Source organism: Octopus bimaculoides, chromosome 23, assembly GCF_046866305.1.
Source record: "Octopus bimaculoides isolate indiv1 chromosome 23, ASM4686630v1, whole genome shotgun sequence".
NCBI lineage: Eukaryota > Metazoa > Mollusca > Cephalopoda > Octopoda > Octopodidae > Octopus > Octopus bimaculoides.
The window spans coordinates 37,241,706-37,255,388 of record NC_142950.1 but is presented as its reverse complement, the minus strand read 5'-3'; the positions used below and the strand labels follow the sequence as shown (position 1 = coordinate 37,255,388).

General features: G+C 35.1%; 1 protein-coding gene across 2 annotated transcripts; it reads right to left on the bottom strand.

The window, feature by feature from the left end:
* Positions 1-2,888: 2,888 nt before the first annotated feature.
* On the bottom strand, positions 2,889-13,116 carry LOC106876094 (methionine aminopeptidase 2). Of its 2 annotated transcripts, none has more exons than XM_014924502.3 (12): positions 12,919-13,116; positions 10,497-10,583; positions 9,149-9,199; positions 8,088-8,247; positions 7,623-7,728; positions 6,888-6,943; positions 6,263-6,444; positions 5,130-5,224; positions 4,584-4,680; positions 4,141-4,244; positions 3,844-3,959; positions 2,889-3,264 (listed from the first exon to the last, which is right to left on the bottom strand). In XM_014924502.3, the coding sequence occupies exons 1-12, from the start codon at positions 13,100-13,102 to the stop codon at positions 3,012-3,014; spliced, it is 1,491 nt and encodes a 496-aa protein (XP_014779988.1). In that variant the 5' UTR covers positions 13,103-13,116; the 3' UTR covers positions 2,889-3,011. The 2 variants fall into 2 exon arrangements, with proteins under 2 accessions (XP_014779988.1, XP_014779989.1); XM_014924503.3 differs by lacking the exon at positions 12,919-13,116 and adding an exon at positions 10,999-11,289.
* Positions 13,117-13,683: the final 567 nt, after the last annotated feature.

Below are 13,683 nucleotides of genomic sequence, written 5' to 3'. Positions count from 1 at the left end.
CCCAGCCTTGAGGCTCGATAAGATATATTACCTTGCTTGCAAATAAGCAAAAGTTGCCGACAGGAGAGGCATCCAGCCTCAGAAAATCCATCTCAAGAAATTCCTTGTGCGACTCATGCAAGCATAAAAAATTGAACTTTAAAATGATGAAAATGATGCTGATGATAATGACGACAATGATGATGATGATGATGATGAAGAAAATAACGAACGTCTAACTGCATCAGTACTTTACATTTATAAACCTGAATTCTCATTATTTATATTTGACGGATTTTGGTCCTCATCTTGTTTGTTGTAAACACAACGTTTCGGTTGATGTACCCCCCAGCCTTCATCAGGTTAACAAACGAGGACAAATATCCGTCAAATGTAAATGATATAAATAATGTACATAATTTCTCATCTCTTAAATATAGAACTGTATTATCTGAATTCTCATGTCTTATTTTGGCAAAGTCTTTTGTATGAGGCACAGACATAAAACTGAATATAGAGATGTCCTTTCAAAATTTAATGATCTCATTAGGATATAATATAAGATTTAATGAAACCACTGACCATGCCATATAACGCACCAATGGCTAAAATGGACTGACCAGTGGATTGAGTGTGCATCTCTTATGCCAAATGGTATCCTCTTCCATCTTGGAAACCACTTTGTTTGGGTATTCTACATTAGAGCTGAAGTTTCTTGTGAAGATTTGGAGGAGGAATATTTCATTTTCTTTCTGGAAATCATTGGGTTCATACTCCTGCTGGCGAATTTTATTTATACTCTTTGAAATTGAAACACTCTGTTCAAAGTACATCCAGCATTCTGTCTGATGTCTCTTTTTCGTTGAATAGATTCAGCCCTAGTACTTATTTTGTCAGTCTCTTTTGCTGAATTGCGAAGTTATAGAGATGTAAGCAAACCAATAGTAGTCAAGCAGTTAGGAAACAAACGTATATATACTGGGCTTCCACATAGTTTCCATCTACGAAATTGACTCACAGGGCATTATTTGGCCTGAAGCTACAGCAAAAGACACTTGGTGAAGGTGTTGCACAGTAGGAGGGGAAAGCAAGCTTCTTAACCACACAGACGTCATAACAGCAAGTGTTTAGTGAAACCATTTACAGTAATGAAGTTTGATGTTTTGATTTCAATAAGGAATAGCTAAACGAGGACAATCTTAGGCTCTTTTGCTATTCTACAATGAGTCAGGTCGGTACTAACACAGCTAATCCAGGTTTTCTTGACCCCTTGATGCATTCAACTGCCAAAGACCATCTTGTGCTGACATTACTTACAAGGTCCCACAGGTTTTCCTTTCTTTGCAAAAAGCTAATCTCCTCCAATTTATTTGCCTCATTCAAGAAATAGAATCTCATTCTGTGATTTATGAATTCAACAAATTAAATGTTTTAGAACAACACTACTGATCCGTACTCGTCATTTCATTTCTCTTTTATAAGATTTAAAGTGAGATACATAAATATAACACTACAGCATCTCTACATTCATCATCATCATCGTTTAACGTCCGCTTTCCATGCTAGCATGGGTTGGACGATTTGACTGAGGACTGGTGAAACCGGATGGCAACACCAGGCTCCAGTCTGATTTGGCAGAGTTTCTACAGCTGGATGCCCTTCCTAACGCCAACCACTCAGAGAGTGTAGTGGGTGCTTTTACGTGTCACCCGCACGAAAACAGCCACGCTCGAAATGGTGTCTTTTATGTGCCACCCGCACAAGCCAGTCCAGGGGCACTGGCAACGATCTCGCTCGAAAATCCTACAGGAGCCAGTCAGGTGGTACTGGCAACGGCCACGCTCAAAATGGTGCATCTCATGTGCCACCCGCACAAGAGCCAGTCCAGGGGCACTGGCAACGATCTTACTTGGCTTGCCGGGTCTTCTCACGCACAGCACATTTCCAAAGGTCTCGGTCCGTAGTCATCGCCTCGGTGAGGCCCAATGTACGAAGGTCTTGCCTCACCACCTCAGCCCAGGTCTTCCTGGGCCTACCTCTTCCACGGGTTCCCTCAACTGTTAGGGTGTTGCACTTTTTCACGCAGCTATCCTCCTCCATTCTCACCACATGTCCATACCAGCGCAATCGTCTCTCTTGCACGCCACAACTGATGCTTCTAATGTTCAGCTTTTCTCTCAAGATACTTACACTCTGACGGGTATTCACATTGACATTACACATCCAACGGAGCATACTGGCTTCATTCCTTGCGAGCTTACGTATGTCCTCAGCAGTTACAGCCCATGTTTCACTGCCATGTAGCATGGTTGTTCGTACGCATGCGTCATACAGTCTGCCTTATCCAATGAATACAATTTCCTATTTCATAATTCAGAGCCGAGAATAAAGCACTAAGAGTCTATGAAAATAATCTTTGGTAAAGGAAAAAATAAAGTTAATGCTGTAATGAAACGTTTGGGGAGTTTTCTTTGAAACCTTACCATAATGAAGTCAGAAATTATGCTTTTCTATACATTGTAACTCACCTTTAACTAAGCCATTATAAATTACATCTTGTACAAATATTGAATTTACTTCACTTGAAAATGGTCTTTTCTTGTTTTATGGCAATTTCTTGTAGCTTTTAATAGTTGTATGTATTTTTACTTAAATTCATATTTTCTCAAATAATTATGCTAAATATGAAAAAAATGTTTGGAAACTGATATTGTTCTATCAAACTGGAATGGTGCCAGTGAATTGCAAATAAAAATCACAGCTGATCCAAACAAAATAATGAAATACACCGACTGGATAAGGCATCTCTGCCAAAATTCTTTTAGTTTTTGAATTAGAAAAATTGTATTTTAAATATGTACTAGTTTAATAATTGACTCATGATAAAATAAAACAGAACAAAAACCAAATAATTTTATTTCTTTATTTTTCTTCTTTTTAGTAAATTCACTATTCAGGTGTATCTGATTGAAAGAGCTGATAGATTGCATAACATCCCAGTCTAACAGTTGTTGAGAAACAAGATCAATTCGTTAATAATCTTCTCCCCTGCTGATTACTTCTTTACAAGTTGGTCTCAAAAGTATTGTATGTTCAAACTGAGCCGTGTAACAACCTTTCACATCACAGAGAGGAGGGTAAGCGTCAACGATCCCAGAATTACAAAGATTCTTCAAGGCAATCAAATATTTGGTCTGGTTCAATCGATCGAGCCAACGTCGGCAAAATGCCAGCGTGCCAAAGTTTTCATTTATAACATTTAGTAACTGTTTGGATCGTGCAACCCTGGAAAATAAAATAAATCAGCTGCATTTTCAAATAATATGAGGTGACATGGAATATAATAAGGAGATAAGAGATGCAAGACAGGACAACTGGGTGTTCCTTAGGGACCACCTGTTGCAAGTCATTTGCTCAGAAACTCTAGAGATGGAACCCTGACCCAAACCAGGAAAGGGGAGAGTACAGAGGACAAGACTATAAGAGGCCTGAGAGAAAAAGCAAAGCAAGAAGGCAGATGTGATTAAGGAAAGAAAACTATTTACTGAGCTGCAAAGATGACAGGAGCACTTACTCAGATCTACAATGCAATGTACTTATCTTATTGCAAAATCTTGGTAATCTAATTAGCACTGTGAGTGGACGAACTAAAAAGATAATTACTAGAGTTGAGAAGGAGCAGAAAAAGTTTAGGGGGAGGGGGGTTGTATCTGTTGAGAAAAAAAGAAAATGTTTCTTACTGTAGGTAAGAAAGCAAAGAGGAAGAGTGGCTAGACCAGATTTGAAAAGAAAAGATGAATGCTTGTATGGCAGACATAGCTCAGCAACACTTGTGGGGAAATATGGAGATGTGAATAATCTTACCTTAATGGTACGTGACCAACTTCGAAATTTTTCATATAATGAGAGCATTCCATATCATCATGCACAACACCTTTCCCTGTGCTACCAAACGTCTCAATTGCATAAAATTCAAGTTCCTACGTTAAAAGAAAACAAATTTCATTCAAATTTTCCAAAATCTGTAATAGAGATAAAATATTCAACATTGACCCACAGTTACCAATCTGCATGTATGCCTTTGTTTAACCCTTCTGTATATAAAAGAAGAAATACTGTACAAGAGAAATGGTAAGAAAACAAAAAAAAAAAAGGACTTACTTCCATCCTAGTTGCTTCACCACCCTTTACAATAGGGACTGTTTTACCAGCATGAATTCTATATGGTCCGATCATATGCCCATTCAAATTACGGATGGATTTGACTGAAAATAATAAACATTAGCAAGGAAATGTAGTAAATTACAAAATTTTGTTTTTATGATAACAAAATTATGAAATTTCATTTACTTTCCTTGGTCATTTCTGACCAAGACATTCAATGCATTCAACAATTTAGGGTTCTTATACAAGAAAACCAGTGAGGAAGGAATCCAATACAGAAACAAAAATGAAACTTTGACACATTTTCTTTTTTCTTTCTTCCCCATTCTGAAACAAAAAAATATTACCTTACCATATTTGGTTCATAGTTCAGCAGCAGCTAATAACAACAATAAAAATTAATCAGTCAATCAATAAATAAAATGGAATTAAGATTCTACCTTGGTATGTTTTCCCATCCAGCTCCACTTCATAAGATTCCATGACTTCCTGAATAGCTTCTCCAACGTCACACAGCCTAACATCAATGCCGGCTTCCTGGAAACAAATTTAACATTACTGAAAATGGTCTCGGCTGAACTACTTTAAAATACTGCAATAATGAACACTAACGATCAAAACTAAAACACACTGATTAATTAGGAAAAAATTTCTAATCTGAAATATCTACTCATAATAATTTCGTTTTGGGATTTGGTTTGCAAGATTCTTTATGTGAGTTCGTGTGTTGAAGCATATTCTGTTGTGTCTGGGGAGAGTCATTCTCTTGCAGACTTTTCAATAGTTTTTTTTACCAGTGTGTAAGGCACCAAAAGAGTGTCTCTCCCCAGACACAACAGAATACTCAGAATAAACTTTACTCATTATTAGAAAATAAAAGACAAATATTCTTTAAAACTGAATATTATCTAAACTGGTAACTTTAAGACGATGCTTTCACAACAGCTTAAAAGTACATAAAATCTTTAATTAATTAGAAAACTCACTTTAATTCCAGCTTCAGTTGCATCTTGCACAGCTTTAACCAATTCATCATATTTTGGATTAAAGGTCAATGTGAATGCACAATCAATGATGTGACCTTCAAGCAGACAGGAAATTCAGTATTAAATAACAAAACAATAACAATCTCCTTTCTTATTTTAATAATGCTCTCTTAGTAAGTATGCACATGGCGATACATTTTGATGTATAGTAAGTAGCCCCTTTAAGAAACCTTCCTGTGTAGCCTTAATAAGAAAACAAACAAGCTATATAAAAGCAAGCATGGAAAAGTGGATGTTAATGATATATATATGTATGAAGGCCACAGTTACACATTTAGTGTCAGGAAAAAATGCACCAAACACATTTTGCAAAGTGATTGGTATTAGGAAAGGCAGTTAGCCATAGAAACTAAACCAAGACAAGAGTGTAAAGCAGACGTATGATGATGATGATGATGATGATATATAAACAAGGGCAGGTATGTGAGTGGTGAAGAAGTTCACTTCCTAAACATGTGGTTTTGGGTTCAGTCCCACTGCACATCATCATCCAATTTCCAGAAACCGGTCCATCTAGATCTGTTCTGAACATACATACATATGCACAGGTGGTTGCTTCCAATGCTGTTTTGGACTCCCTGAGTCCACATTGAGGGTGTAAGGACATGAAAAACAAGTACATACAACATTAGAAAGCTGGGGGGGGGGGGGGGTAAATAAAATACAATTGTTAAGAGTATAGCATGAGGAGGTTCATTAAGGCAGTAATGTTATTTTCTTCACCAGAGTAGAATTGATACTGGTGCCATATAAAAGAGACTCGGTACACTCTGTGGAGCGGTGGGCATTAGGAAGGGCATCCAGGCAAAGAAACCATGTCAGAACAGACAATGGAGTTTGGTGCAGCCCTTGGCCTTATCAACTGTAGTCAAACCATCCAACCCATGCCAGCATGGAAAACAGATAGTAAATGATGATGAAATTTATATTTTTTAACTAATAAATCCCTATCCAACAACAACAAAACCAAAAGCAAGCAGACCCCACAAGGGTAAATAGTAAAAAAAGAAAAAATACAAAAATAGTGGATGTTTAAGTGAGATTTTTTTTTTTTAATTCCTTGTTTTACTTACCATTCACATGAGTTCCAAAATCAATTTTACAAACATCATCATATTGTAAGACAGTACTGTCTCCTGCATTGGGAGTGTAATGTGCAGCACAATGGTTCAAAGAACAACCTGTAGGAAATGCCAAACCAGCTTGAAGCCCATTTTCTTTGATTAACTTACGAGCAATACCTTCAAGAGTCTCGCTAATAAAAGAAAAAAAAAAATGTACAAAAATTTACTGAAAATTTAACATTTTTAAATGTAATTTCAATCAATTTGCTTTTAAAAGGACAAATAAACCTCAAGCTTGGCTGGGATTATTTGGGAAAACGATCCAACAACTCAAAGATTATCAAAGTTAGTAAACATTAATTTCCAACAATAAATCAAACATGACAAAACTATAAGAAATACAAGTGATGTTTTTAGATGGATAGTAATTTCTAATTTTTTTTCTAGGATATTTCTCTTGGCTAACAAATATTTTAAATATCATCTAAATGAATGATTTAAAATTTATCTGCAAATACATTATATGTAGATATAAAATAGCAAATTTAATAATCTTGAAATTTATCAAACAAAAAAAAGGATAAAAGTTGGAAAAAAAAAAAAAAGAAAAGAGAATTTAATAAACTCTGCTCACCAGATATCAATCATTTTCATACCAGGTTTGATATAATTCCTCATATACATTCTGGTCTGAAACAACAGAAAAAAAACAGGTTAAAATATTAAAAACTGCATTAAATGGATCAACAGATAATAGAGTATAAATAATGACATATTTGTGAATCAAAGAAACTCCTTTCCTGGAAAACAGGTTAAGGGTTGGTGACAGGAAAAGCATCCAGTCGTAAAATCTTGCTTCAAACAAATCTCTATCCAAACCCTTTCTAGTGTGGTAAAAACAATGGAAGTTAATTGAAACGAAACACACACACACACACAGGTGGTTTATGATGTTCATGTTCCATTCTTGTTAGACTGACAAGTTGTAAGACAATTCAAACCTGAAACAATATTCATTCATTTCAATCAACATATTTTGTTCATTTGTTTTCCCATGAAAGCAAAGCTTTGATGAATTCATTATTGAGGCACTGTTTAACAGCTGGATGCACCTTCCTCTCACTAACTATTCCCTGTTTCCTAAGTAAGGGATCTCTTATTCCACAGGTTTTCAAAGGCACAAAGTAACCAGACAATTTCTTGACAGGTAAAAATAACAACAACACTGCTTGTAGTTCAGGACTGTTGTACTACACAAATGTAAACACACACAGACACACATGATGGGGTCTCTTTCAATTACAATATTTGTTTCCTATAAAAGAGTTGATAACACATCTGCTATAAATATTTAACAAGACATGCTAACCTGTCTATGAGCTTCAGCAGCTGTACGAATTTCTTGATAAATGTTCTCATGAGCGCGATCCAAAGCTATTTTCTCAGGATTACTGATTCTATCTTTAGCCATCCGCCTTCAAAAGATAAAAAAATAATTAATAAATAAATGTTAAATATAGAATTTAACAAAACTTGTTTTCAACTGATATAAATCCAAATCAATTTTAAAATGCAATTAGTTAAAATATCTTTTACTAAAAACAAGATTCTAAAAAAGATGCAAAACAATAAAAAATTCTCCCAATGGCCTGATTCAAGCTTGAACACTTGTGTTGCCCTACAATGTCATTATATAAGCAACAAAATAAATGCATGATAAATTCAAAATGAATAAATGCTAGATTTGATAAAATAATGTGAATGCTAAAGGGTTCAGTATATCCCCTACACAGAATTTAGACATAATTCAGTAGCAAAGAATTGGCAGTATTACCCATCAATTGGATGCTTTGGTTGTGGATGTTCCATTTCTTGACCAACAGGGACATTGCCATCAGGGAAAAGGTCAACGATAGGGATCGAAGGAATTGCTTCTTGTTTCCTGACTGTTGGTTTGCTTGGTTTGGTTGGTTCAGGACATGACGAAGTTGAAGCTAAAAATAAAGGCTCAGACTTAAAGACACAAAACTACAAAATAAAAATTAAACTCAAATTAATTTTGCCCACCCATCCACTCACCACATCCTTTTTCATTACATTTTGGTAAAACTTAAATATTAGACGTAGGAGGAGAGCTCAGTGCTAAGTTAGGTAAGTAGAATGACCAGATGGGTAGTAATTCATCACTTTTTACATTAAACATTAAAATAATCCTCAGCATTGGTGCTGGTGCCAATTAAAAAGCACCCAGTACATTCTATGGAGTGGTTGGCATTAGGAAGGACATTCAGCCATAGAAACCAAACCAAAACAGACTATGGAGTCTGGTGCAGCAACCACTAGCCTTACCAGTTTCTGTCAAGCCGTCCAACCCATACCAGCATGGAAAACGGACATTAAAGGAGGATGATTGATGATGATGAAACTATTGGAATCGTGGCATTAAGCATGTTATTTCAGGAATTATTTTGCTATAACCTCTTTTTTACCACTTTGTGATATAATATAAATTGAAAGTCTCAATAAAAATGTCCAACTTATTAAGAGAGTTTTGTTAATTCTGTTGACATAATAATAATGGAAAAGTGAACGTTATGATGATGAATGTAAATGTCCCTCAAATAAAATCTTAGTTCAATAAATACCAGTGGTTAGTTTTGCAAAGAACCAATCAGGAGTTCACTGCAATTCTGATTACAGGTGTGACAAGGACCTTGTTCCAAACACATTGGATTTTCATCAAATTTGAGGAAGGATTAAGACTGAACTCCTCATTACATCAATAAAACTTACAATACTTTTAGGAAACTATAAATTCATCCAAGATACAAAAATGAAAAAATTTAATGTAATTGAAAAATAGAGAATATCAAGGATAGAAAAACAATAACTCACCAGCCTTCTTTTTCTTCTTCTTTTTTGCATTGGAACTAGACTTTGAAGCATCTGAAAAGCATCGAGAATAGATTTAATATTTAAAATAAACATTTTATTGAAACATTTTCAGGAAAGAGATCTTATAAAATGTCACTCATCTAACTCATGCCATCATAGAAAAATGGATGTGATCATCAGGATTCTCATTTAAAGCCATTTAATTCTATCAATTAAGGCATGAACATCTCGTTATGCAACAAATCAATATACCCAACAAACACACACAATTTCCCTTATAATATTTCCTTGTTGATGAAAATAAAAAAATAAAATAAGTCTATTCATTGCTAAATATTTTTTTTCCTTTGATCATGGAAACATTTTGGATGTGTGTTCAATGGCAACAACAAGAAAGTGGAATAAGTGTTCTGATACAATTTACTAAACATGAGAGACGCTACACTCACATAAAGAAAGCACCATATTCTTGTGGCCAGTTGCTGACTCTTAAATAAGACACTCGGACAATAAGAATTCTCAACAACAACTGACAGAGCTACCACTGGGGAGAAATTAGAGAGACTTGATTGAGTTTGACTGGATATGGCTGGTTTAAATGCTAAAGTCAGGAAGGAGAAAGAAAGGAATCCTGGAAATGGAGAGCTGGTCCAGATGCTGGCCATAGTGTGTGGACTCCTCCACTAAGGACAACCAACATGCCACTGATAGGGGTGTTGATCCATTCAATGGTGAAAGAAGTTTCAGCATAGTAAGGGCAAGACAGAATTAAAGTTGTTGGTGGGGGGGGGGGGGGGGGGCCTGGTTTGAGTTTGAAAAATTGCAGGAATATCGATGGATAAGAAAGTGCTTGGCTCGCAAATGCTTTATATGAGAGAATATATCTTTATATATCCATGTTAGTATGTAATGAAGGGTTTCATAAAATGAGACAATCCAAAGACAAAGTTGTATAGCAAAATATACATATACCAACATCATCATTTAACGTCCACTTTCCCATGTTTGCAGGTTTTCTACAGCTGGGTGCCCTTCCTGTCACCAGCCTCCACTGTTTCTAAGCAAGTTAATATTTCTCATGGCCAGACAGGTTTTTCACAGAACAGCGGAAATGAACATCGCTTGATGACAAGTGCATGAATACACATACACACACATATCTACAACAGGCTTCTTCCAGCTTCCGTCTACCAAATTCTCTTGCAGAGCTTTGGCTAAAAGCCCCATCTTTGTGGATATGTATATCAGTAAAAAAAGAAAAAACCTCTTACAATAATAAAAATAATAATCATAGCAGTAAACCGTTGCTGCCAACATTAAAAAATCAACAGAAAATGAGTCAACCAACCTTTCTCATCAGTCAATTTCTGTTCTTCGAGTGATTTGGAAATTTCTTCCATTCCATTTTCAGCTGAACAAGATTTTTCTCCATTTTCTGAATAACATAGAAAGGCATCATAATAATGAGCAGTTAAATTAGTAAAGAAGTACATTTTCAAGTGCAAAGACAAAAACTAAATAAATCACATATTTAAAGCAAAGTAGTTTTAATGATGTCGATGTCTTGCAACAGTTTATATTTTGCCTTATGTCTAATATTTCTGTTACAAAACTTTAAATTGAATCAGTAGACATCTAGAAATAAGGGATTTATATTTGAAAAGAGTGGCTCAGCAACAAAGCATAAGCGAAACCTCTAAATGATGAAGTACTGTCAGCTGTTGGAAATGACTAGAAAATAAATCCAACTTTCTGACATTCTCGATGCAAGTGAAAAGTATGGAAATTTTCCATTAAAACTACTGAAAAGTATGACATGTACACTATAAAAGACTGGAAACAACAATTACCCATAGAGAACAGGCTAGTATAAAGTATATGAGGCAATCATTGACTTTAACCCGTCTGATACCAACCCGGTTGAAACTGTCTCTATAGTACAAATGTCTTGTTTTCGTAAGTTTTGAATTATATACATATTTCCAAGATTCTGAGGAAACTGAAGGTAGTCTGCGATGTCAATAATTAATTAATTAATAGGATATTCCAGTAAGATTAACCGTTGCGGAATGAAAAAAAAAACATTGGTGCTCCGTCGCTTCCTCGGACCCACTGAAAGTGAAAGTATTTTTTTACTTTATCGAAAGGAGTGTTCCTAAGTCAGAGACCGAAAGTGATTTCCTTTCCTAGAGAGTGATAATGTTTACGAAGGCGGGAAGTTTTTTGATGGGAGAAAACAAAGCATTAAATTTTTTTTTTAATTTATAGATAATAAAAGGCTAATGCAGTTTCACACCTAACATCGTTAAACAGTTTTTGAAATTCATAATTATTTATAACAAATGACAAACGGTTAGCGGTAACACCTGAGACACACCTCCATAGGCATCTGCACCATGAAGGTGATCCCTCAATGAACTTTATAGCTTCACTAAAATCCCGATGAAGTTGACTGCGATGAAAAAGACCATTTTTCAGAAAAGGAATAACAGTTCACGTATCTGCTGTTAGTCGTTCTGTTTCATCAATTGATATTTGGGAAGATAAATGTCACTACCTTACTTTCGTTTCTAATTTCATAGCAATATGGTGTAGAATCTCAGTTTTTGGTATAGAAAACGCCGATTTCTGATATGGTAGATACTTTCAATTCTATGTGGCCCCAGAAAAAACAAAAACAAGCATCAAGAATTTAACGCTGCAAATTCTTGCTCATTTTGAGAGAGAGAATATAGCGAAATGTCACCTTAATCACAAGATTGTGTATATACGGGCGCGTGTGCGTAGATAGATAGATAGATAGATATATGCTCGAGATATATTCGAACTCGTAAGAATATTGTGCACACACACTGAATTTAGCATTTCTGGGATTCTATTAAAGCCCAATAAAGGATAATAATGTCGAACACACCAAAATTTCATACATCGCCTTAAGACGTGAGCATAAAAGATTAAACTGAAAAGGGAAAAACTCTTGGACAGTCCGCGGGCGTTCGAAATCTAAGGTCCAAGTGCAAAATGAATAAAAGATATTCTGAAAGGTAGGAGTATGAGACAAATAAAATGAAATGTATGTTAATGAAGACCTAGATATGTTGAAAGCTAAATATGGGTGTAAGACAACGAAGAGGACAGCATGAGACTGAAGCCAACCTGAGAATGAAGTAGTAGCGAGACGGTGACAGTTGCATGATAATGATGTAGGGATCGTTAGAATGAGTGAGTAAGCATCGTAATTGTTAGTTCGTAGCGTTTACCATGTTGCGAAGACGAAAACCAATAATGACGGTAATCTCAACTACCTGAGACAAATGAAACTGGCGAATTTACAAGAGCAAACGTTAAGCTTCTGTTTAAGAGAGTAGCCATTGACCAGGGTCCATGTGGCTTGGAGGGGAAAGATGCAAGCGAAAAACAAACAAAATACATTGAGAATGTTATACTAGATTGACCAACAAGAAGTAAAAATACAAAACATTGTGTCCTATCACGCATCACAAGCAATAAAATACATTTAATCGATGCAAATGAATAAAAATTCGTAAAAATCAGGTTGATTTTTTCCGTTCAATGTTAAAATGAATGACTTTCGGTTTTGTAGTAGAATTACGATTCGTTAATGAATATCAGCGTTTCAGATCGGTTAATATTAAGGCTATCCTATCGTCCAAATTAAAAACATTCAGAATAGTTTGTTTAGCATCGAAAGAAGTTCTGATTATTTAAAGGGGAGGGGGAAATATACAGAAGAAATAATAATTACGAACCATTTTTCTTCTTCTTCTTCTTTTTCTTTTTTTGCGAAGTAGTTACCGAATTAGCTCCAGCATCTTCAGTATCTTTACCTGCTACAGTATCACTGATCACTACTTTACTTTCATAGCCACTAAACTGATCCTCAGAAGCTTTTACACACGACTGAGGCGAAATTTCATCTTCTTCAGTCACCATTTTGTCATACTCTCGATTACGCTATATACTCTCTAATCAGTTATATATATATGTATATATATATGTGCAAGATAATTTTTTTTTTCAATATTACAAACGTTATTTTATATCAGTAAATTTTAATTGAAACTCATTTCTTAAAATACAACTACTTCATGTTCCATATCAAAAATATCAAATTAACTTGTTTGAAAACAATTATAAATGATATCCCTTTTGTAACAAGTTTGTTAGAGAGTATGCATACTCAAGTATATATTTCTATAAAGAGAGAGGTAGAGGTAGGTTTAGTTGTACAAATTTGAGCATTCTTGCTGATAACAATGTTTATCGCCATTCAAAGACAGTCGTGCCGTCTTCTAATCTCCCTCAAATTTGCATAACACTCTTATTGCCTTGGAAGATGTGATCGATCTTATTACGACAATGGCCAGCTTTATTACATTATATTCATAAGATAATATTTTTAAAATTAAGCTTTCTAAAAACCTTTCCTCTTGTGAAATAGGTCCTATTTGCCCAAGTAAACATTTTAAAAACAATAATAATATAAACTTGTTGAATATAGAAACGATATAAAT